A 22,415-nucleotide genomic window follows, 5' to 3' on the forward strand; every position below is an offset into this window, starting at 1 on the left:
AGGCGGAGCGCGGCTCCCCGCGGACTGCGGCTCCCGGCGCGCAGCGCGGGGCGGGGCGGGGCCGCGCGCTGCCCGGGCCCCATTGTGTGGCGCGGCCGCGGCTCCCCGGCGCCCGCCGCCATCTTGTGCCCGAGGCGCCCCGCGCCGCGCCGCCGCCTCCGCCTCGGCCGGGGCCGCCTCAGGGGGCAGCCCCCGAGCGCCTCCGCCCCGAGCGGCCGCCGCCGCGCCCAGTGCCGGGCTTCCCGCCGCTGGTGCGCTGCCGCCGGCCGTGAGCGGCCGCCCAGCTGATGGCGCCGCCGGGCGAGCGGCTGCGCGGGGCCCGGCCCGGCCGCCCCTGAGCCAGCGGCCGCCCCCGGATCAGGCGAGCGAGGGCCGGCCGCCGCCTCCCTGCCTGCCTGCCGCCCTCCTTCCCGCCCCATCGGCCGAGGGGCCGGGCCCCGCCGCCCCCAGCGCCGCCCGCCCCGGTCCGCAGCGCAGCCGGCCGCCGCCGCCGCGCCATGAAGATCAAGGACGCCAAGAAGCCGTGTAAGGGTTGCCCGGCCCGGCCCGGGCGGGGGGCTGGGGGTGGTCTGTAGGGCCGCTGGGTGCCGGGCCGGGGCCCGGGGGCCGCTCCGAGCCGCCAGAGGCTGCCCTCGGGATTGGGAGGAGGGCTCGGGCTGCGCGCCTGGCCCCGAGGCGGTGCAGCGCCGTTATCCGGGGCAGGGGCAGAGAAAGCGGCCCGCGGGGCCTGCGTGCGGGGCCTCGGCCGAGGCAGGGGCCGCGGGCCGGGTGTTTGACGCCGCGAGCGGCCGTGTGGCTCTGCGGGCTGGGCACCGCGCACCGGGTGTTGGTGTAGCTCTGCGGATACCCCGAAACACGGAACTCACTCTGATTGTGTAAATACTTCATTTCGCGTGTTATGTCAAGGAAAGTAATTACCCGTCTTGTAGCACGTAATTAGCCATCGCCTCTTATTAATGCCAGCGTGTGGAAATCGCTGAGCTGACTGTAGTCGTGTTTACAATAAGTACAGCTCAGATGGATTTTCTTTTTTCCTCCTGGTATAATATTTAATGAATATTAATGAGCAGTATCGTGCCTTTTGAAGCAGGAACTGTCCGTAAGATTTTATAGTGGTTTGGTAATTTAAAGCAGTCGGAGGTTGCTTCTAATGCAAAAACTGCTAATTTTAGGGATGTCTGCTGGGCCTCGGTTGTTTTCTCTAGTAGTGGATGCAAGCCTCCTGTTCAAACAACAATGCCCAATGTCAACAAGAAATTTTAATCGCTTAAAATTAGTAGCGGGTTTGTAGTTGCAAGCTTCTGGCTCTTGAAAGTGAACTTTGATGTTGGTGTTGTGTGATGGAAATTGGAAACAACTGGGCCGAAGAGCAGTGCGGGAAAGAATACAGTGTCAAAGCGGTTGTTTATTTCATCTTGTCATCTTAATGTTGCATATTTTAAAGCTGGTGGTTTTTTAAAATAGCAATTAATTTATTAGGCAGTGGACGTTAGACTTATTCTGCAGATTTTTGCTCCTGATCAGTCACGCTGACTGAAGTGGCAGAACAGCTGGATGTTTGGAAAGGAGCGGGTCCACAAGGGCTTTGGAAGAGATTGGAAAGGTCCATTGGTAATTGGGGGTTTTGTGCCTCCAAATGACAGATACTGCAGTGAATTCGGCTTATATGCCCAAATGGACCGTAAAACTGGGCTGGGCTCCTCATACCACTTTTAGCCGAATGGTTTGTAGCTAGGCGTTATAAGACAGAGACACTTTTCAGGAGAATTGTTGTTGAGTCAGTGCAAAGTTCTCAGAGGAAGTGAGTATTTAATCATCAGTGCTGGAGCCAAATTTCAGGGGGGGAAAGTGGTTAACCATTGTACAAGAAGAGGCCATTAGCCTGTTGATAAGAGCCTACAAAGTTGAGTTGAGAAGATTAGCCTGCCACCACTTTTATCCGTGACGTTTAGCGTCAAGAAAGCAAGCGTGGCCACAATGACTGAGTGCCGTCTCTGTCATAAGATAGGTGAGGGTGAGGCTGGATGCATCTGCTGAATTTACGGTTTCTGATGCGGGTCCGGTGCCTGGGCGTAGTGGTGTGATCCTCCCCTGGAAGGGCCGTTTAAATTTCCTTTGGATGTGATGGGAAGTGACAGGCATTTTAACGGAGGTAACAAATTCAGATTAGGAAGAACTTACACCAAGTAGTTGGTGTAACAGGGGAGGCAGGAGAGGTTATGAGAGCTCCATCCTTGAAGACCTGCGGAGGCTGTCAGATCTTGGCTAGCCAGAGCTGTAGTTCACTTCGCCTAGCACAGGCAGCATTCCTGCTAGCACGAAGCAGAGGCTGGACGAGATGACCTCTAGAGGTCCTTTCCAACAAACAGTTGCGTGCTTGCTCTTCCAGGAAAATCCTTATGGGGAAGAATGGCCGGGGCATGTAAGAGAAACTTCCAAAGGTTATTTGGGGGTGGAGATGACAAATGTGAGCAAAGTGTCTTGTGGAGCTGCCATTGCGTAAGGTCTGTCTAGAGAGAAGACGAGGGGAGTCATCCCACGAAAGTGATGCAGGCAGAATGCTGGTATTTTTGTCTTACAGAAATTCCCCCTTCCTACCTGAGATGTACAAAAGGGGAGTGGAACTTAGATTCAGTAACTCTGTCTTGCTTGCACTTCTTAATATTGCTTTTTGCATTATTTATATAATCAATAGTAATTTCTAAATTATAAGCCATTTGTAACTGCAGTGGGGTATATGAACAGTTCTCTTCATTTTCTTAAATTGGACTTCCTGTGTCAATTTTTAAAATACATGTGAATAAGTTAATGCTTTCCTATCAAACAAATTAATGTGTTGCATGAGCAAGACAAAATAATTGTTGGAGGATGACTACTCGTCCTGCTGCCATTGTCAGCTACAACGTGCAACTTGTTTTTTCACCGGTGTGCACTGCAGTCTTTTGCTAAACTATGTCAGAACTATAACTTGAGGAAGGAAGCTTACCTTAATGCTTTGGTCTCAAAAAAAAAAAAAAAAAAGGTGGTTGAATTTCTTATAGAAAGATAGAGTGTAGCTTGGGAGGGGTTTAGCTGAGTTTTCTGAGCATGTGACAGCATTTCAAGGTGTAAATAGTTGCTCGTTGTTCCATTTTTACCTTTTGTCAGAGGTGTGTTTCAGACAATTTAATAGAAACGAGTGCTCATTCTTTGTTCTTGGGAGGATTTTCATTCAATGTCTACCTTCTGAAAGGTATAGCATTGGTTTAGTCTTAAGTTTAGGTGTATTGCTTTTGCTGTTTCACAAAGCTAATCAAGCACTTCTTATCTCCACAGCTTTCCCATGGTTTGGCATGGACATTGGGGGAACTTTGGTGAAACTCGCGTATTTTGAACCTATCGATATCACTGCGGAGGAGGAGCAGGAGGAAGTTGAAAGCTTGAAGAGCATCCGCAAATATCTGACATCCAACGTAGCCTATGGATCCACTGGCATTCGAGATGTCCACCTTGAGCTGAAAGACTTAACCATTTTTGGTCGCAGAGGAAACTTGCACTTTATTAGATTTCCAACTCATGATTTGCCTACTTTTATCCAAATGGGAAGAAATAAAAACTTTTCAACACTACACACGGTGCTCTGCGCCACGGGAGGTGGCGCTTATAAGTTTGAAGAAGACTTTCGCACAGTAGGTGGCCCACCTTTCCTCGTGCTGATGCTTGAAGCATTGCTGTTGACAGGTTGAAACGAGCAGTATTTAGAAAAATTGCAGAATGCTCAAAGGTTCTTAGCTATTAACTTCTTTTGCAGTCATAAGCGTGATAATCTAGAAACATGCTTTCTGATGTAAAGATGGGGGATGGCGTTATGGAGAATAACTGTCTTCTAATCTGTCTTTTCCCCAGTGGGAGAATGTACTTAAGGTGCTGAGGGGCTTGACTTGCTTTGGATTTTCTTTCTTTTGCAGTCCTTGATGACAGGTGTTCAGTGTTTGTGGGTGGTTTTTGTTGGATTTGGTCCAATTGTTTCTAGATGTGTGACAGAACGAGTATCTCTAAGGCAGTCTTTCTCAACAGCAGAGGGGTTTGGGACTTCCGTGAGGTGTTTTGACTCTTCCCTTGGTGTTCAAAATGGATCATTTGTTTAGGTGCAGTTTCTGCCAGAAGGTTAATAGCTGAGAATCTCGTCACTGTATCCAGTGCGCGCATGGTCTAGCTTCAAAGTGGCTGCAGATCTGCTTCTAGAGACAAGAGTAGCAATAGCACAAAAAATCTGCTCCTGTTTCCATTCGTGTGCCAGTCTTGTGTTGAGCTGGTACAACAACTGTTTATGGGATAGGGTAACAATCTGTACAGCTTCATTATCTAAAACCCCACAAAAACGTTTTGTGTTGGACCGGTTCCCTGGTCTGCTCAGCAGTGAAGTTTCACCTCCCCTGCCCAGCAGGGGGGTTGGACTAGATGATCTTCAGAGGTCCCTTCCACCCTCGGCCACTCTGTGCTTCGCAAACAGCTGTGAACAGGGCAAGAGATGCTGAAATGAGCTGGGGGAAGGGGAGGGAACTGCCAGTGTTGTGATCCGGTAATGAGGTTGGTCAGTAGCATGTGACCCAGTCTGGTTTGTGCAGCTTCATGATCTAAACCCTGGCTGCTCTCTAAAAGTGAGCTCGTCTGATTCAGAGAGATGCTTTATGGCTTTTTTCTTGGATTAGCTGCTCAATTGGACTCATTATAACTGTTGTAACGCCCTGCTGCAGGGTAAGGGAGAGAGTGTGATCATCCTTGGAGAGTCCAGAGTGAAATTGGATTAAGTAAAATAGGAGATTAGAGCCTTCCTGAAATCCACAGAACCTGTTTAATTATCTTGGTGCTTTATGAGGAAACAACAGCTTAAGTGTCATGTGCAAGACCAAGGAAGAGCCTGGTGTGTAAGGAGCCTAGTGTCCTACAGAATTTCTAACCTGTGGCTTTCTTGTAACCCTTGGGGTGCTAATAAACTGCAGCACTGATAGGATGCTATTTAGGTGTTTATCTTAGGTTTTCATCTGCTGCTATTGTAGAAGTAACTCTTTCCCTTCTGAGGTGGGAGGGAACCCACAGACCTTGAGGTTGTGCACATTTGTGAGCTTGACCAACATCACATGAGGGGGCCTCTAGGGTATTTGCTGTCTTTTCTTTGATGAAAATGCTACTGATTTTTCAGTGGATTAATGTCTGAGTATCTCAAAAGATATCTCTGAGCTTCCTAAAGCAGCTATTTATAATGCCTGTCTGTGATATGACTGATACCTGCGTTTATAGACAGTCTGATTTGCTAATGGAGGTATTCAGAACTTAGCTCTGAGCTCTTCACTGGCACTGTAGTGGGATTGAAGCTGCTGAATTGGAAATCTGAGATAGCTTCTGGGAGTTAGGCAGGATAAATATACTCACAAATTTGAAGCATGTTTAAGCAGTGTTAGAACACACGGACACTGTCTTTGTTTTATTTTTTTAACACAGATTGGAAATCTCCAGCTGCACAAACTGGATGAGCTTGACTGCCTTGTCAAAGGCTTATTGTATATAGACTCTGTCAGCTTCAACGGCCAGGCAGAGTGCTACTATTTTGGAAATGCCTCAGAACCTGAGAGATGCCAAAAGATGCCTTTTAACCTGGATGACCCGTACCCATTGCTGGTTGTTAACATTGGTTCAGGAGTCAGTATTTTGTCAGTCCATTCCAAAGACAACTATAAGAGAGTAACTGGAACAAGGTAACTTGAAAACCTACGTTGGGGTTATTACCCTATGGAACGGGGAACCTTCAGCTTTTGCAGTGTTTCTTCTCTCCCTGGCTCAGCCCATGTATTCTCTCCCTCTCTGTAGTATGGAAAAGGTTTTTTTTTTTTAACCTTTAATTTACAGCTGCATTTATTGAAGCCCATCCCCATGTTGTTTTTATTGAGACGTAGCAAATATTTTATTTATCAATAGGTAGAAGCTAGCAGTGCTCCCTAGTGAGTTTTATAGATTTTGTCTTAAGTTTTGATAATGTGTCCAGTGAACCTGTGCTTCTGTTGCTCTGTCAGCATAAATATGTCCACGTGTGTTTTGCTGAAAATCATCAAGGATTAGAGTCAGTGGCACAGTGTCATTTCAGGGTATTTCAGTCTCTGATTAAGTCTTCCAGTTGACATGTTGAGTTTATTAGCTATTTATTATCTCTGATTGTACAGGTAGCTTCTTTGAAATTACTTGTAATAGTTGTTAATCAATGATTATTGTCGTGAACCTTGAGTAAGAAAGCAGACATCTTGATGTCTTACTCAGATGGCTTTATTTGCTTTCCTAAGTCAGACGTAAGAATCTCTGATGAGGAAACAGTGTTTAAAAGGAGCTGTTCTTCTTTATTAGTCTAGGTGGAGGAACCTTTCTTGGTTTATGCAGTTTGTTGACGGGATGTGAAAGTTTTGAAGAAGCTTTGGAAATGGCATCTAAAGGAGACAGCACGCATGCTGACAAGCTGGTTCGAGATATTTATGGAGGAGACTATGAAAGATTTGGCTTGCCAGGATGGGCTGTAGCATCCAGGTAAGCAAGAATTCTTCGTTGCTGCGTGTTTTCTTCTGTTTTTTTTTTCTCTGAGGTAGACTGAGGTAGTATGGCTTCAAAAACAAGACCTAAACTATTAGAACTTGCAAAAAGAAATTCTTTGTGTTACAGTTTTGTTCTAGAAGTGTATGTGCTGGGTTATCCTAAAGTTCTAAAGCCACATGAAACCACGTGTGCCTTGCTAGCTAGATACCGAAGAAACCTGATGTGCTATGTCATATATAGCTGAGTGTTTTTCTTTACGTCAGTTGGAAGAACGTGAGCTGATCGTAGGAGTGGCAAGAACAAAGTGCAGAGGAAAAACTAATGCCAATTACTTTCTGACTTCCTAGAATCTTTTAGTGCGGCTGTTGTCCAGGGAAAAGGTGAGTGGAAGAGGAGGAAGGCATTTTTTTGTTGCTCTTTCAGTAGTAGCATCTCCTTGTGTCTTTTTTTCAATATATGGTGCACTTTTTTGATATATAGTGGTCAGTACAGGCACCTGGCATATTATTTTAACTATTTGTCTCACTTGTGAAGGCTGTTGAACGTGAGCAGTTTGCACCATGGGAGTTAATGTATTTGACAGAGGGTTTTTGTCACAGCTACTGGTTTTATTTCCACTGGGGAAGATTACTCATGATATTACAGCTTCTCTACCCTTAAATGTAAGGATAAAAAACTTTGGGAATGAAACTAATGTAAGCACAACAATTCATTCAGTCTTTGCTTTTATTTGGTAGTAAGGAGGTCTTAATTCACAGTAGCTCATTTCTTCTCCCTCTCTAGCCAGCTCAGTACAAGCCTCTACAGAGAGGTTTTAAAATATGCAAACTTTACACTTCTAGTCAATTCATCTTAACTACCTCTTTGTATCGGTGCTTTCTGTTCTCATTTGGTTTTTAAGGCCTTTAGAAACCTCTGTGACTTTTTGAGTCTTAGAGCCAGAATCCTGATTATTCTGAAGTGTCTTAGATCTGACGCACAGAGTCCTTAGCTGTAAAAAATGATGCGTAGCTATGGAGGATGTCTTGTTTCTTTTTTTTGTGATTCATGAGAAATGATTTATTGTGGATGGTAATGAGCATGTCCTTCTAATCTAGAACTCTGTTTATACAACCTAAATAGCATTCTGTCAGCTGTTTATTTTGTTTCAGAGCTTTGTGTCCCATCATAAAATAATTAACTTCATCTGTTTTACTTCTGCTGCTTTTAGAAGAGAGGATAGGATAAATATTGTGAGTGAGGAAATAAGCAGGAGGAGTTGTACGATCCACCAGTTACTTAGGCATGGACTTCATTTACAGTGACTAGGTTTGTAAAGTAGTCTTGCTTAAGAATAAGACTGCTTTTTGTCATAGGTGCTTCTTCATGAAAATCAGCAATCTAAACAACAAGATTTTGTTGGGAGTCTTTATTGTAACAGGATCAACCCTTTCCTGTAAATAGACAAATTCACATGGTGTACTATTAGTTGTGAGGTCATAAATTAAACTGTATTTACTATGGACTTGAAAAGGCAGCGCCTTATGAACAAGTACGTGACAAGTTCTGTTATAGCATAAAAGCTACATTCTGAAGTTATTTCAAATGCACGTGGGCCACTTGATACTTACTGGATTTTTTTTTCCTGTTCTAGTTTTGGAAATATGATTTACAAAGAGAAGAGAGAGTCTGTTAGTAAAGAAGATCTTGCAAGAGCCATCTTGGTCACCATCACAAATAACATCGGGTCTATTGCCCGGATGTGTGCAGTAAATGAGGTAAAAACTTCTAAAGATTTATTACATAGTTTGATTATTTGGTTTTGGATTACATGACTGCAAAAATGATGCATAATTTTGAATCTTTTAGTGTGTTCTCAAATGAAACAAACTCGCATAGTAATAAAGAACTAAGAATTAGTGTATAATGTCTTGACTGCCTCTGGAGGCTTACTTAAACTGACATTTAGGAGCAGTTGAAAAGCTTATACACCTTAAAGTAGCAAAGGTGACTGCAGGCCTATGAAAGCACTCATGATTTTCTCCCCCTTGATAGCTAGGTAAGAGGCTGGGGGGACAGGTAAATGTGTGCTACAGGTAATGCCTGGGTGCACGACTGGTGCCACCAGCAGGGATTTGGCATCTTAAAACCCTGGACGTTTTGGGGAAACACAGACTGCAGAGGAGAATTGAGATCCACCTGATGAACAGGGGTAAGGGTATCTTTGCCAGTGGGGAACGTAACCTGCTGAGGAGGGCTTTAAGCTAGCTCTGGCAGGGAGTGGAGCCCAAAGCCTGCAGATAACTGAAGGACCAGGGAAGCATAGAGTCTTATGCTGAAAGGACTTGCAGTGCCCTCATGAAAAGAGGATGATTGCGGGCCCCTCAACCCTCTATACACAAGCACATGCAGCATGGGATACGAGAGGATCTGGAAACAGGTGTGTAGATTTGAAGTGATACCAGTGGGATTGCTGAGACGCGGTGAGATAGCTTCTGTAATGGGGTAGCTGCAGCAGTAGGGGCTCTCCAGGAGGAACGGGCAGGAAGGAGAAGCAGGGAGGTCACACTGCGCGGGAGTGGCTCAGTGCACCAAGTCTTGATGGGGGACAGCAGCATTTGGCCAGAAGCTTACAAGTGAGGATCGGGGGGAGGCTAGCAATGGAGGTGGTGTGAGTCTGCTGCAGACCGCCCTGGTGGCAGGAGAAGGCAGACTGTCCTTTAGCTAGCTGCCGTATGTGTGGTGGTTGCAGGTCCTAGTTCTCAGGAGGGACTGCTTTACTTATCAGTGTATTGGGAATGATTTTCTGACACACATGCCTGGCAGGCTGACTAGGCAAGTGTGGTGGTGGACCTGCTAGTCATGAGTGAAAAAGAACCAGCTGGGGATGTCAGTAACAGCCCAGAAATAGCAGAGTTTAAAATACTGAGGAAAGTGAAGAAGGCAAGGAGCAGAATACAGACTCTAGATGGACTTGAGTAGGACAAGATTCTGTTTCTGGGGGAGGAGTTAAGAAGCAAGATCACGTGGGAGATTGCTCTGATGGGGAAAAAAAGCTCAGAATAGCTCATTAATTTTCCAGGATAACATCCTCAAAGCAAAAGCAAAGCTGAGGTACAGACTGGCTAGAAGGTAGCCAAAGAGAGAAGTGTACTGGCAGGCAAGCTGACCTGACCATGAGGCACCCATGTACCCCTGCAGCTGCCTAGGCTGCCCTTGTACCGAGATGGGTTTGCAGGAGCATTGCCAGCAGGTTGGGGAGGTGATGCGTCGGGCATAACCTCCTGTCCTGCCCCAGCCACCGCCTCCATCACCAACAGAGAAGCCTGGACAAACAGGAACGAGTTGGACAGAGGGCTCCTAAAACAGAGCTTTGCCCTAGAGCACCTAACACATGATCAGATGCTAAGGAATGTGGGGCAAGCCTGAAGAAGAGCCTGTGATGGTTGTCACCATGTAGAGAGGGTTGTGGGAAGGATAGGGCAAGGTACAGCCAAGCACAGTAGGAGGGTGGGAAGAAATGGATGGAGTTTGCAGCAAAGGAAAATCTGATCGGTATAAGGCAAAAAAGATGACCACAATGAGATTGGTTGAATACGGACCTGGAGAGACTGGAGTCCAAGGAGAGTTTCAAAATGTGCCTTGAGCAGGTTGGAAGTTTGAAGTAAGTTTGAAGTTAGTCCTGCTTTAAGCAGTGAGTAGTAGCTGATGACCTCCAGTGGTTGCTTCAAGCTGAAATTATTCTCTGATTAAAGCTCATAGAAAGCGTTGCTTCTACTTAAATGTTTTTAATTTTTACTAACTTGTGATTTTTGGATTACTTTGACTGTCATCTCTCATTACTGTCATCTTAGTACAGAGATGGTTTCCTGCCATCTCCAGTTTCTTACAGCTCCGCTGAACAAAATCAGTATGCATTTAGTTTCAGTGTAACTGGCGAGGACGGTCAAGGTCCTGTGGAATACTGAATGTAAGCATACAATGTAGGTAGGATGGCTAAGCACCAGGGATTTCCTCACTAAGTATTGACAAATTTTGTATGAAATGAGGTTTAGTAACAGCTTTCTTTGAAAAGTCCAAGGGCAACTTCATTTAAAGCTCTAGTTAAATCTGTGGAGGTGATGGTCTTATATCTCAACGGCCTTGTTAGCTGCTGTAACCATTTTACGTAGGAGCTGGGCTAATAATACATATTTCTGGTTTTAGTATTGTAACTTCTCCCTCAATTTCCTTTTCTTTTCTTTCATGTCCATCTTGAAGAAGAAAGTTAATCTTGTAGGTATTGAGTTAATTATGGTTTGGAAGTTTTTTTTGTCCTTTACGGCAAAATCTGGTAACAAAAGAGCTAAAATAAGAGTGAAGTTGAAAACACATGGTCTGAGTGTGAGCCAGATGTATGCAACTTATATTTAAGGATGGGGGTAAATGAGTACAAATCAGAAATCATAAACTGCACAAAGCTTTAGTCCAAGGTTTCTTTGGCTTCATTCCAACTATATCACCAAACTGCAAGTCATAAGAACTGATTAATGCAAATCCACAAACTGATATCTTGAATAGATCTATAAAGATTAAGATGGATTTAATTACTTCAATTCCAGCAATAAGCAAAATTGTGTTCGGGTGCCCTCACAGGAGGTTTGTTTTGTCTTCCTTATGAATAAGGATGGCAAAAAATGGTTGTATGTTAGTCCTTTAACTACAGGTTGAACTGTCATACTAGTTTTTGTAACAACATCTGTACAAGCATTCATTTAACACCCTTAACGCAATTTAATCTCCTTTGGTTCTTGCTCTTGTATCATTAAATCAGTTTTCAATGTTGCTTCCATTTAATGTCGGATTTATTTCAGTGAATTGGGAAAATTTGATGGTTTTTAATTCCTTGCATTTAACTTGATTAAAATTCACAGCTCAGTTTCAGTCTGTACTTAAGTCTTAGTCTGATCTTACACTGATGTATATTGAGGTCTGAAGATGAAACGAACATCTCTCTCACTGTCTTCGGCTTCTTTACAGTGCTGCCTTGTTGCATATGGATCAAGCAGCATTGTACAGGGCTATGAAGGCATTGAGTCTTCTCTACCAAACACAAGTTTTTGTTTTCCATTTAATTTTGCTTTTAGCATGGCTGGTTCTTTGGCATAGTTATAGAAAACGCTCACTTAATTTGAAATGCAAATGCTACTCTGTAAACTTAAGAGCTTTAGTTCCTGAGTGTTGGAGTATTCTTCCTCTTCCACAGGTGTTTTAAGTATTGGGATTATATTTTAATTATTTTTTTGCTTGAGATGGTGGTGTTTCATAGCTTAATTTGTCAAAGCTGTGTTAAGCAGTGAAAAGACTTAATCCTTTATTGTTTTTCTGTTTTTTTTTTTCTTTTAGAAAATAAATAGAGTTGTGTTTGTTGGCAATTTTTTGCGTGTGAATACTTTGTCAATGAAGCTTCTTGCGTATGCACTGGATTACTGGTCCAAAGGCCAGCTGAAGGCATTGTTCCTAGAACATGAGGTATGCTGTGGTGCCTTTATGTGATGTGTTGTTTTACCACTGATAAAAGTGCATGTCCTGAGTAGTTGTCCTAAGCATGTTATCCTCAGACACTGAGTACTCATAGGTGTTGGAAGTCAGAGGTGTTTCTCATGCTGCACTGGTTCTCTGGGGGCAGTTCTGTCAGGGAGGGAAGGAAGTACTTCAGCGTGTTTGGAGTATCTTAGATCAGGCTATAGATTTTGTTGGAGAGGTACAAGAAATGTTAAGCTTCATGCTAGGGTTCAACAGCCCTTCCTCGGTTTTTGGTTGGAAACAATACTAAGCGTTAGATTTCCAAAGATTGCAGTGGGATCTATAGCACAGGCCTTTGAGATACTGACCTTGAGCAACAGCCTGAAAGTTGATACTGTTTTTGATCAGGACTGGTCTTGTGCCACCACAGATACTCATTACACTTTTTTGAAGTGATTTTTATACTTTGTGACTAGCCTGCCTTAGGGTAGCTTCTGTCATCTAGGTCAGTATGTAATCCTGACAGAGTTGACCTGTGTTGGTTAAAATACAGGTAATCAGTGATAGTGACAGGTCTCGCAGCTGGGAGACATGTGGCTTCTTGGGAAGGGGCTGGCAATCTTTGTCCTCAGTTTGCTGGTCTGCAAATATTCCAGTATTAGATCTCTTACCCTTCGGTCAATTCTCGCATTTTTTTCATTTACAGTTTTATTGTGAGACTGTCTTCGTGCAAGTGTGTGCAATAATAGGAGAACAGTTCCTTGTTAGTCCTACCCCTTCAGATTTTTCTTCAATCTGTTTAAAATTCTTGCATTTTGTCAAGTGAAGATTCAAAATGCTTCTATGTTTTATAGCAGTAGGAAGGAAGAACATCTTAATTTCTATGGGGGAAAAGTAATCCAACAGGAGAACACTGTTTTTTGTGTCTGGCCAAGTATATAGTCCAAAAAAGTGTTTTGAAGCTTGGAGATGCTGCTTTAACTGTTTTACAAATGTGAGGTGCAGTTAGTTAAATAAATTTCATACTTGTACCATGGGAATAATGTAGCTGTGGATATTGAAGATCCTTGGCAACCAAAATATGCAGCTCCTCTATTTAAGAAAATCAAGAAATTTGTGCTTTAAGTCAGTGCTGTGTCTTAGAAGTCCTGCAGTGTATGGGGAGGTTTAGGGTAGAATCTAAAGTTAAGCTCAATAGTAAAGATAATGTTTTTTGTTTCATAAAGCTTTAAAAAAATAATATGAAAGATGATGTATTAAGTGCATGTTCTTTCTGTAGCATTGGTCTGCCAGATGCTTTGTTGTTATAGAAATATATGATTCAAAGAAATTCATGTCCTACTTGAACCTGAAATACTCATTTCTTTTGAACAGGGATACTTTGGAGCTGTTGGTGCTCTTCTCGGGCTGCCAAACTTCAGTTGAGATGCAAGATGTCACTGCACTGAACTGTTTTCCACCTGGATGACACTCGTTTATGGCAATGGGAACTAAGTCTGGGGATGGGAAAAGAAAATGGTAGATCTTCTGTAAATTTTTAAATTTAAGAAGTGATGAGCTACTGAATATTGCCATTATAAGGAAGGTGTTTGTTTTTTTTTTCCTCTGGGCATTCAAAAGCAAAATGTTTGGGGATATCATTTATGTTCTTTAATACATGTAGCCAATATTGAACTTTTAATATGCAATACATCCTCTGAAAACAAGCTTCTGGGAGAAGGAATGCCAGTTCTTTAAGTGCTCAGCACTAAAATATTGCAAGTTAATTCCTGAGGCTTTAGGCCTATTGGGTTTGTATATAACTGATGAATGAAACATTATTTTTATTGTTTATACTACAGTACGAACACAATTTCCCTCATGCACGCAACTGTAAAAACAGTAAGGTACTATCAACAAGATGAGGAAACCATAGGCAGTGGTTTTCCATGGTAACAATAGTAATTATTTTATTTTCCTGTGTAGTGGAAATACTACTAATGCTTTAGTTTTCAGTGGAAAGAATAAAAACACAAAAAATCAGCCAAAGCAGAAGAATAAGCAGTTGATGTTGTGAAGGTTTTGTGAATATCTCTACTTGCCCTCTTCGCTTACTTGAGCATCCACCTGTGATTTTGGGAAGACCCTCTCTCTTTGGTTAGATTTAGAAAAGGATTTAATGAAAACCTTTCTTTTTTAATTTGAGGATGTGACTTCCAAAAATGCCTTCAGGTTGGGGGGGGGTCCTCAATTTCTAACATCACAAATCATTATTTGTGAAGACACCACAAAGCCTGTGAGAGTTGAAGAAATCCTCTTCCTAACAAACTAAAAATGGAACACTGAAATTCTGATGCTTTGGCTAACTTATATGGAGACTTAGAAAATTTTTGTCCCATCCTACTCTTTTGAAAATCTGATTTCTTTAATTTTATGTGAGGTAATCAGACTCTAATTAAATGTTGAAAATGGAAGATGGCTAGCTTGCTTTTGGATTTGTAAGTTTGATTTCTGGAAGTTGAGGACAGCATCAGAGTTTGTATTGCAGTACTAAAAGGACCAATATGCAGTGCACTTGCAATATGGAACCATTTATCAAACTGTGGCCTTGGGATAAAATCCGTACTCGGGAACTGATCGTTTTTTCCTATCTACTTTAGAAATTTGCAGTTGGGATTATTATAATAAGTTTAGTCCTGAAGCAGGGCATGAGATCTTAAATTTATAAGGACATTATACAGTCGTTAGCTATATGAATCTTTGTGGACTAAAGAAATACCCATTTTTATGACAATTATTTTAATGTTATTTCCTATAAGTGCACGAAGAACAACCAAACTAGAACGTGTTAGTGTTGGGTTTTAATGTGCTTTACAACTGATGATTCCACAGCATGGCTGCATTGTATTCACAGACACATCCACCTGGTACGTTGGAAAGCTGTGTGCAATTTTTTTCCTTTATTTAAATTCAAAGCCCCATATTAACATCTTACGGTTTTAAAAAATAAATTTGTGATCCTTTAAGAGTGCAGTAACTTAGAGTAGCCATTTTACTGAGCCCAATGCCAATCTCAAATACAGTTCATCTACCAGTGCTTTTCCTAGTACTCCTACTGAATTTTCTGTGCTTGCTTTGATGTTTCAGTCTAGACATTAAAAAATGAACTCGCAGTTCAACTGATGTAATGCTAATCAGAGCACTTCAGAAAATAGGTGAATATGGCTTTTATAGTGTCTTACAAGTACTGTACGCTGTTCCTTTCAAGATTGACTATAGGAAGTAACCTGTATTTGGTTATAAAACTTCAAGAAACATTTTCTGAATGTTTTGACAGCTTCCTGAAAATTTTGTGAACCAACTGTATGTTTTTCTTGCAAAGTGAAGTATTTTAAGACACTACAGCCTAATTAGAAACAGTTCCTTTAGTCCATATTTATTGCTACTTCATTTCTCATTGTGTTACTGAAAGAGCTGCTTTTGAAGCAGTAGTTGGAGGTGTCGTATGTATTTAACCAGAAGCGCACATAGGAGATGGTTACCTGATGACCGTGACCATGGTTAATTTAAACCATTTGAAGTTGATATGACCTAAAAGACATTTTTAAGGTAAATTGTACAGTTATAGAATAAAGTAATACAGTAATTCTTGAATAGCTGTACTGTATAGATAGAAACTACTGTGAGAATCAAAGTATGCCCTACCTCTATTTTTCTTTCCTTGAGCTTGCAGAAAAAAGGCTTCCTTTCACTTGTTTTATCAGCACAATTGTAACTTCATTACAGGAAAAAAGAAGTTTTTAAGCCTGGCTTTAAAGCCAGATCTTTCATTTTGTCTCATTTTCTCTCAAATTAGAACTTGTTCCTAGAGTCTTCAAAGATTGGCTCTATCACCCCTAGAAATACTAGCCATCACAAATAGTTGCAGGATTAGCCTTAGTCTTCTAATCTAAATTCTCTTCTAAATAATTTGAACAGGCTTGTATCTTTTATACGCATAACTGAAGTAACTTGCTTTTTTCCTGATGTCTGTTTTCATTTTCACACTTGCCGTTCCTATTCCCCAAAGCTAACTGGTTGAAGCTGCTTTATAGTGAACTGATTGAGTGTACTACAGTAGAGGGCATTAGGGGTTTTCTCAGGGCTACTCTTGTCTTCTCAAGTAGGACCGCTTTAAAGGAAAGTTGTCTGGTACCTGTAAAGTAAAACATAAAGCTCATTTTGAATGTGTAATTGCTTTCAGCTCAGTCAGCCATGTGAGTGCCTTTTAAGTTTTTCATGTAATGCCAATTTTAATGGTACTGGGACTTGATTCATGAGACTTCTTGACCAGTGTTGCTTATCAGATAACTTTATTGGCTGTGGAGATGATCCTTTCCATCCAGCTTAGTTAGAGACGCCAGGAGAACAGCACAAGGTTTTGGGCTGCCCATCCCCATAGCCCTTATCTTTGGAGGTAATGCCTTTGCACTTTTCTCTCTCTCCAGCTCAATCTTCTTAAGCATGACGCACAGTTTTATTCTATCAGTATCTCCCTAAAAATCCTACTAGTTCTTATTCAGGTGAGCACAGATTATTTCTGGCCAAAGAAGTTCATTTTATATGAAGCTCTCCCAAGTTGTTAACAGCTGTTAGACTTTACCACCTTTCTACTTCTACATAGGGAACAGCATTTTTAACAGGAAGAGAACCTTTTCTATAATATGTTTTGAACATTTAGCAATATGGGGTGAACACATCTTCAGTGTTCTTTACTGAGGCTTGCAGAGGTTAAGGTTAAACACTTGAATTTTTTTTAACAAAACTTGAATAAAGATAACAGTTCAGAGAGAAGCAACATTGGTATAATTTATTTTTGTCTTAGTTTGGTCCAGATTTTAAAACAGTGTTCAGATCTCTACCTTTTGAAGATCTTTGCCTCTCTTTTTGTAGTGTTCTGCAAGCAAGCACCTATGTGATTCTCTCAGCACATCACAGAATACTTCCTTTTGTAGACTGGGAGTTTTGGCCTAGGAAGAATATGAGATCCTGCTGTCCCCCTCTATTCTCAGCCTGCATGTTAAGAACAAAAGTTCTGGCTTCTCGTAATAGATTAAATATTCCTTCAGTAGTACTGTGAGATTCCTGCTTGCATATGAGTTGTTGGTAGTGTATATGCAAGCTGATGATACTGCCTTTAAAGACTGAAATATTAAGTCTTTTTCTCTATCCAGTATAGGTCTTCAGGAAATACCTACTTTCAGATAAGTCACAATAACTTCTCATTCCTAAATGTTTCAGTATAACAGATTTTAGCATTTGAGACTAGTTAGTGTCTCTTTTTTTTCTGGAGTAAGTCTGTGCTTCCTAAAGACTAGATGGTGTCTTATGCATTCAGTCTGTAACTAACATTAATGCCTAAATTCACATTCAAACTATGTTTTAAACATCACTTTCACTATTCACATTCTGGAAACTGGACAGGTATAATCCCAAGGGAAGAGTTTGCTTAAGTTGAGAACAGATCAAGATCAGTGCAGTTCAGATCAGCTACATGTGGTCATTCTTTTATCATGAGTTCATTTTCCACATGTCATGAGGTTAGTTCTTTCCCTTGTTGGTATTTTCCTTTTTTTTTTTTTTTGAGTACATGGGCTTAAAAGATATGCAGTATGTAATAGACCTTTTAGGTTAAAAAGCAAACAAAACTGTTGTGGGTCAGACTGTGGGAGTGTTTGACCAGGACCTGTAGATTACCGTGCAGAGCTAGGAAGGTACTTGGCATGTGCAGTTACTGTTTTGGTTTTACCGATCTTTCTATTTCCCCTTAATGCACAGTGAGAGGGAGTATGGTTAAGGTCATTGTGGGTAAAATGGATGAATTATTTTAAATCATCTGACATGACTGTGGGAGACAAAAAATGCCTTATCATACAGACAGAGGGGTAATTGTCCACTTGTGTTACTGAAGTTTTATTAATGTATTCCAAAGTACATTACCAGTATTCTGTCATCTGAGATAGAATATTACTAATTCTTTGAGTTAAAAGTCTGTAAAGAGGCATTTGTTACTTTTGTTTAATTGACACGTGCAAAATATTAAACTTTTTAAAAAGCATTTTTTCACGCTTTGTGAAAACATCTAAAAAGAGGCTGTAACATGTTTGTAATTATTAATGTGCTATCAGAGGTATGTTTGAGCGGTCCAGGTCTGCATAACTGAGTGCCAAATCCTGCTCACTTCAGCTAGTTGAGTAGATCTCTTAAATGGGAGCAAGGTTTGGCCTCAAGGCCTTCTGCCTGGGGAACACAGTAATGCTACGTTGCATATTCCTGCTGGTGCTAAATCATTTGTTGAGAATAAACATTCTAAACAGAAATTGTAAATAAAATATTTATAGTCTGGTCCTTCTGACAGATTTAAAATCTATTATTTGCGAATAACTTCTTGCCATATTTTGAGTTTCCCTTTTCCTTTTTTTAACATATGTGGACTGTTTGTTAGTGTGGCAAGTCATTGACAGGTTTTAGCTTCCTGTGCTGCTTTCTGTAAGGCCCGTGACATTCCGGTTGTACGCTATGAGACGGATCACTTCTCATTGCAGGCTTTCAGCGTTATCCTTAGGCTTGTTTTGTCATTGTAGCTGCTCAAAGCAGTTAGCGTCAGCTAGAACAAGATCAGCATTTGTTCTTTGCTAAAACTTCAAGAAATCAGACATTCCTTTTAGCATGTGGGAAAGCTGTTGAAAAAAATGGAAAAATACCATTTAAAATTCTTTTTAAAGGAAATGTGTTAATTAGTCTACAAAATAAACTGGAATAAGATGTATCAGTTGCTAATCTGTGCTATAAACTGCTAGCATTTCACAATTCTAGCATCAATTTAAGAACATTGTAAATACATGCTTTAGGAGGAGGTATATTAGTTTCAGATTGTGCATCACAGAAGATAATTGTAAGACTAGTGAAATATTTTGAGAAGTACTTAATGACAGCATCTAGAACATGAAAATCAATGTTTTGATATTATAGGTTATAGAGGGCTTTTTATCATCTGCACTTTTCTATGTTTCTGAGTTTTGGCAAATTTTAACAAGTGAGTATTTGATTTTTCCATCTACTGACTTGTCATGTGCAGGCCTGCTAATGACCAACTCCTGTCTTCAGATGTTTTAGATGCTTAGCAAAATGAACAGGCAAATTAATAAATTGTAAACCCTTGTAGGATGGAAGTTCTCTTAAGAGCCATTTGGTTAAGTTGCCTTATTCTATTACATTGCACTCATGTTATGTCTCCACTTCCTTGTTTACTGTTCTGACACTGAAGTTGTGATGTAAAAATGTGCTACAAATTTTTACTCATAAATTCCTGATTAATACCTTTGTGTCACCTGTTAATACAACTCTTGTAAATGATACCTTTATGCCATCTCTGATACAGCTCTTGTAAATTGTTTAAATTATTTTTCTTTTTATAACCTCGTTGTTGAATGTACAGATTAGATCCCTTTATTATCTCACTCATTTCATTGAGGCCTAAATGTGGCCGATGCTGTAACTTGTCCCATCAAAACTGTAAATAATACTTTATTGCTTGTTTGCATGAATGAAGTTTGCATTTCATTTACTTTGTCATAAGCCAACTCCTCTGTGATGGGCCTACTTTTTACAGTTTATTTTCCTGGTTTTATTAGCATTTGTTCTGTATGAATGTTGAAACAGTACTTTGTCTTTTCCTAATAAATAATTTGAGATTGTTCATTGCCTGGTTTTGTAGGCTTTGGGGTCAGGTTTCTGGGAGGTGGTGTCTTTTTCCTCTAGCACCATAAGTTGTTGATATAGAATAGTTTTGCTGATATATAATAACCTCACAGTATTAATTAACATTTTACAGTAAGGAAGCATGACTGGTATAGTTTTCATGCTCTTCTCTTTTAATACAGAAGAAGAATTCACTTCATATTTCTTAGATTCAGCTTGTTTTTAAAAACACTTTGTCCTAAATTTTAGCTTTGTCTTCCAGGCTAACTTGGGAATGTGTACTGATTCATGCACTCAGATGACTCACCTATATTTTCCTGTTGAATAAATTACACTGTGTATTTATGAATTGCAATTTATCCTCTTTTGGAATTGCCCTTTGCATATGTTTTAGTAAAGCCAAATTTCATTGTCCTGGAGTTGTTGTGGGTGTAACAGGTAAGTTTTCAGGAATGAAGTCTGTGCCACAGTAGCACGTTAGTAACAAATCTTGTGATGGTCTTGGTGTGTCAAGGACTGGGCTTCAGGATTCACTTTACAAATATTTTGGCTATCCAAACTACAGGTTTTAGTTTTAAATTACCAAAAGTGAAACCTGACAATGCCATTGAGGCATATCTCCATCGAGTCTGGCAAAGAACTCGTCACCAAAGTGGTGCAGACAGAAGCATGCAAGAAATACACAGGTTCTTTTAAAAGTTTGTGGGGTGACAATTAGTTTGGATTGCAATTGTTTAATGCAGAAATGTGACTTGTTTCTTTGAGTGTAGTATGCTAGCTTTTACTGGGAGCTAGCTTGCGTTTCAGCTGGGCTCCTAAACTGCTTCCTGGTGCAGTTGTGTGAGAACTCAGCACAGTTTTCCAGGTAAACTGTGTCAGTTGCATTTAGTTCCATCTTATCTGCAGATAAGCGTAAAGAAAAGGTTTTTGTTTCTATTTAAAAAGTTACTTCCTTTTATGGTAAGACAACTCAGCTAGCTGTACTTTAATTTCTCTTGGACTCAGAAATCCCTACTTTTTTTTAAGAATCCTTGCAATTTCTCTGTCTTTTTAGAAGCATGGCTTAAAAACAAAGTTCACGTTTGTCTTGGAGTGAAAGCCCCATCTGAAGGCATGTATGTCTGTCCATCACCAGGTCTTTGATAAGTATTTCAGGCTACAGCATGAGAAATCATAGCAGTCACCTTGTGCACAGTACAGGAGCAGTGACAGCATCTCCAGTTCCTGGTCGGGAGCAGACAGAGCACTGTTCCAGGGCAGCAGCGCAGCGTCTTCCGCACGGCGAGCATCTCGTGCCCCGGGCAGGAGCATCGTCGGGGCTACAGCACCGCCACTGCTGCACCGTGCCTGCAGGCATGGCTAGGGAGAACGTGTATGCAACCTCCAAGTATGTGGTTGTGAGAGTTCATCTGGCAGTGGTGGCTCCCTTCTGGCCTTACAGGGTCTCAGGAGGGACTGCTTGCAGGAGGCTGCAGGGGCTGGCCCGCACTCCTAACGTGGGCCCTGTAAGCTGGCCTCAGGAAGTGGACTGATGAGAATCTCTGTTACAGCAAGCCGTAAGCTGTTGCAGAAGGAGCACTGTGAGCTTTCTGTAGGTAAAAATCCCTTTTTAAAGGGCACAGCACTGAAGGTGTCTTTCCGGTGAAGGACATAAATGTTATGCCATGCAGAAAGGAGCAGTGCTCTGAGAGGTCTCAGCTCCTCAAGTAGTTTTGATGTGTGGGGCAGATGCCTCTGTGGTATACGAGCACCTCACCCTCTCTACCCTTTAGATTCTGGCGCAAGCAGTGTTGGCTGAGAAAAACTTTTGGCCATGGCTTATTGCAGCATTCTGCATTAGGTGGCTTTGCTCTTTTTTTCTTTTTGCATAATGATAAAGGAGACATATCTCTTCTCTGCCCTAAAATAGCTTACGCAATGACCAGAGGAAGTGTTCCAGCCTGCCTTTGCACAATGAGACCCCAGTGAAAGAGGATCCAAGCTGACAAAGGGCATGTTTCAAGCAGCTGATGAAATAAGTTCCATCTGCTGACAGGGAAGAAATACTAAGAATGAAGCTTGATAGCCAAACTCCAGACTCTGCAAGACCTAGAAGGTAAATGGCCTGTGGCCTGTGTGGTATAAAGGCAGAGTAAGCACTTAAGATTCATACTTGAAAATCAAACTTGACTTGTTTCTGTACTGCAAGTCACAGCTGGTTGAGTGGTGGTTCTGCCAGTTCTCCCCCCTGTTGTGCACCTATTCACTCTATTTCACAAGTTTGGTTATAAGCAGACCAGAGATGATGTCAAAGGCCTTTTGAAAGTCAAGGTAAACAACAGGCACTGCTCTTTTTTGCCTACAGAGCCAGTGTAGGCTCCGAGGGCAGAGTTTGCCCCTGGTAAAGGCATGCTGTTCCTCATCGCTCCCGTGTCCTTTGTGTGCGGGGATGCTTCCTCCAGGAGGATTTACTCCACAGCCTTCCCGGGTCAGTGCTGGGGCTGACCAACCTGTAGTGCCCCACATGCACCTTCTTGAGGTTGGCCGTGACATCTGCCTTTCTTCCATCACCAGGATACCTTCCTTTTTGGCCGTGACCTGCCAGCAGCCATGGTCAGCTCCGTCCTTAGCCTCAGAGCCTGTCTGCTCCCACGCCTCACGCGTACCCGGCCAGC

General features: G+C 41.8%; 1 protein-coding gene across 1 annotated transcript; it reads left to right on the forward strand.

Annotated features, from left to right (window-relative positions):
* The first annotated feature begins 95 nt into the window (after positions 1 to 95).
* Positions 96 to 19,757, forward strand: PANK3 (pantothenate kinase 3). The gene is made up of 7 exons (XM_048064835.2): positions 96 to 525; positions 3,316 to 3,668; positions 5,482 to 5,735; positions 6,376 to 6,552; positions 8,192 to 8,315; positions 11,923 to 12,048; positions 13,417 to 19,757. Exons 1-7 carry the CDS (start codon positions 498 to 500, stop codon positions 13,465 to 13,467), a joined length of 1,113 nt encoding a protein of 370 aa, XP_047920792.1. The 5' UTR covers positions 96 to 497; the 3' UTR covers positions 13,468 to 19,757.
* The last annotated feature ends 2,658 nt before the right edge of the window (positions 19,758 to 22,415 follow it).

The sequence above is a fragment of the Anser cygnoides genome, chromosome 14 (genome assembly GCF_040182565.1).
Source record: "Anser cygnoides isolate HZ-2024a breed goose chromosome 14, Taihu_goose_T2T_genome, whole genome shotgun sequence".
Lineage (NCBI taxonomy): Eukaryota > Metazoa > Chordata > Aves > Anseriformes > Anatidae > Anser > Anser cygnoides.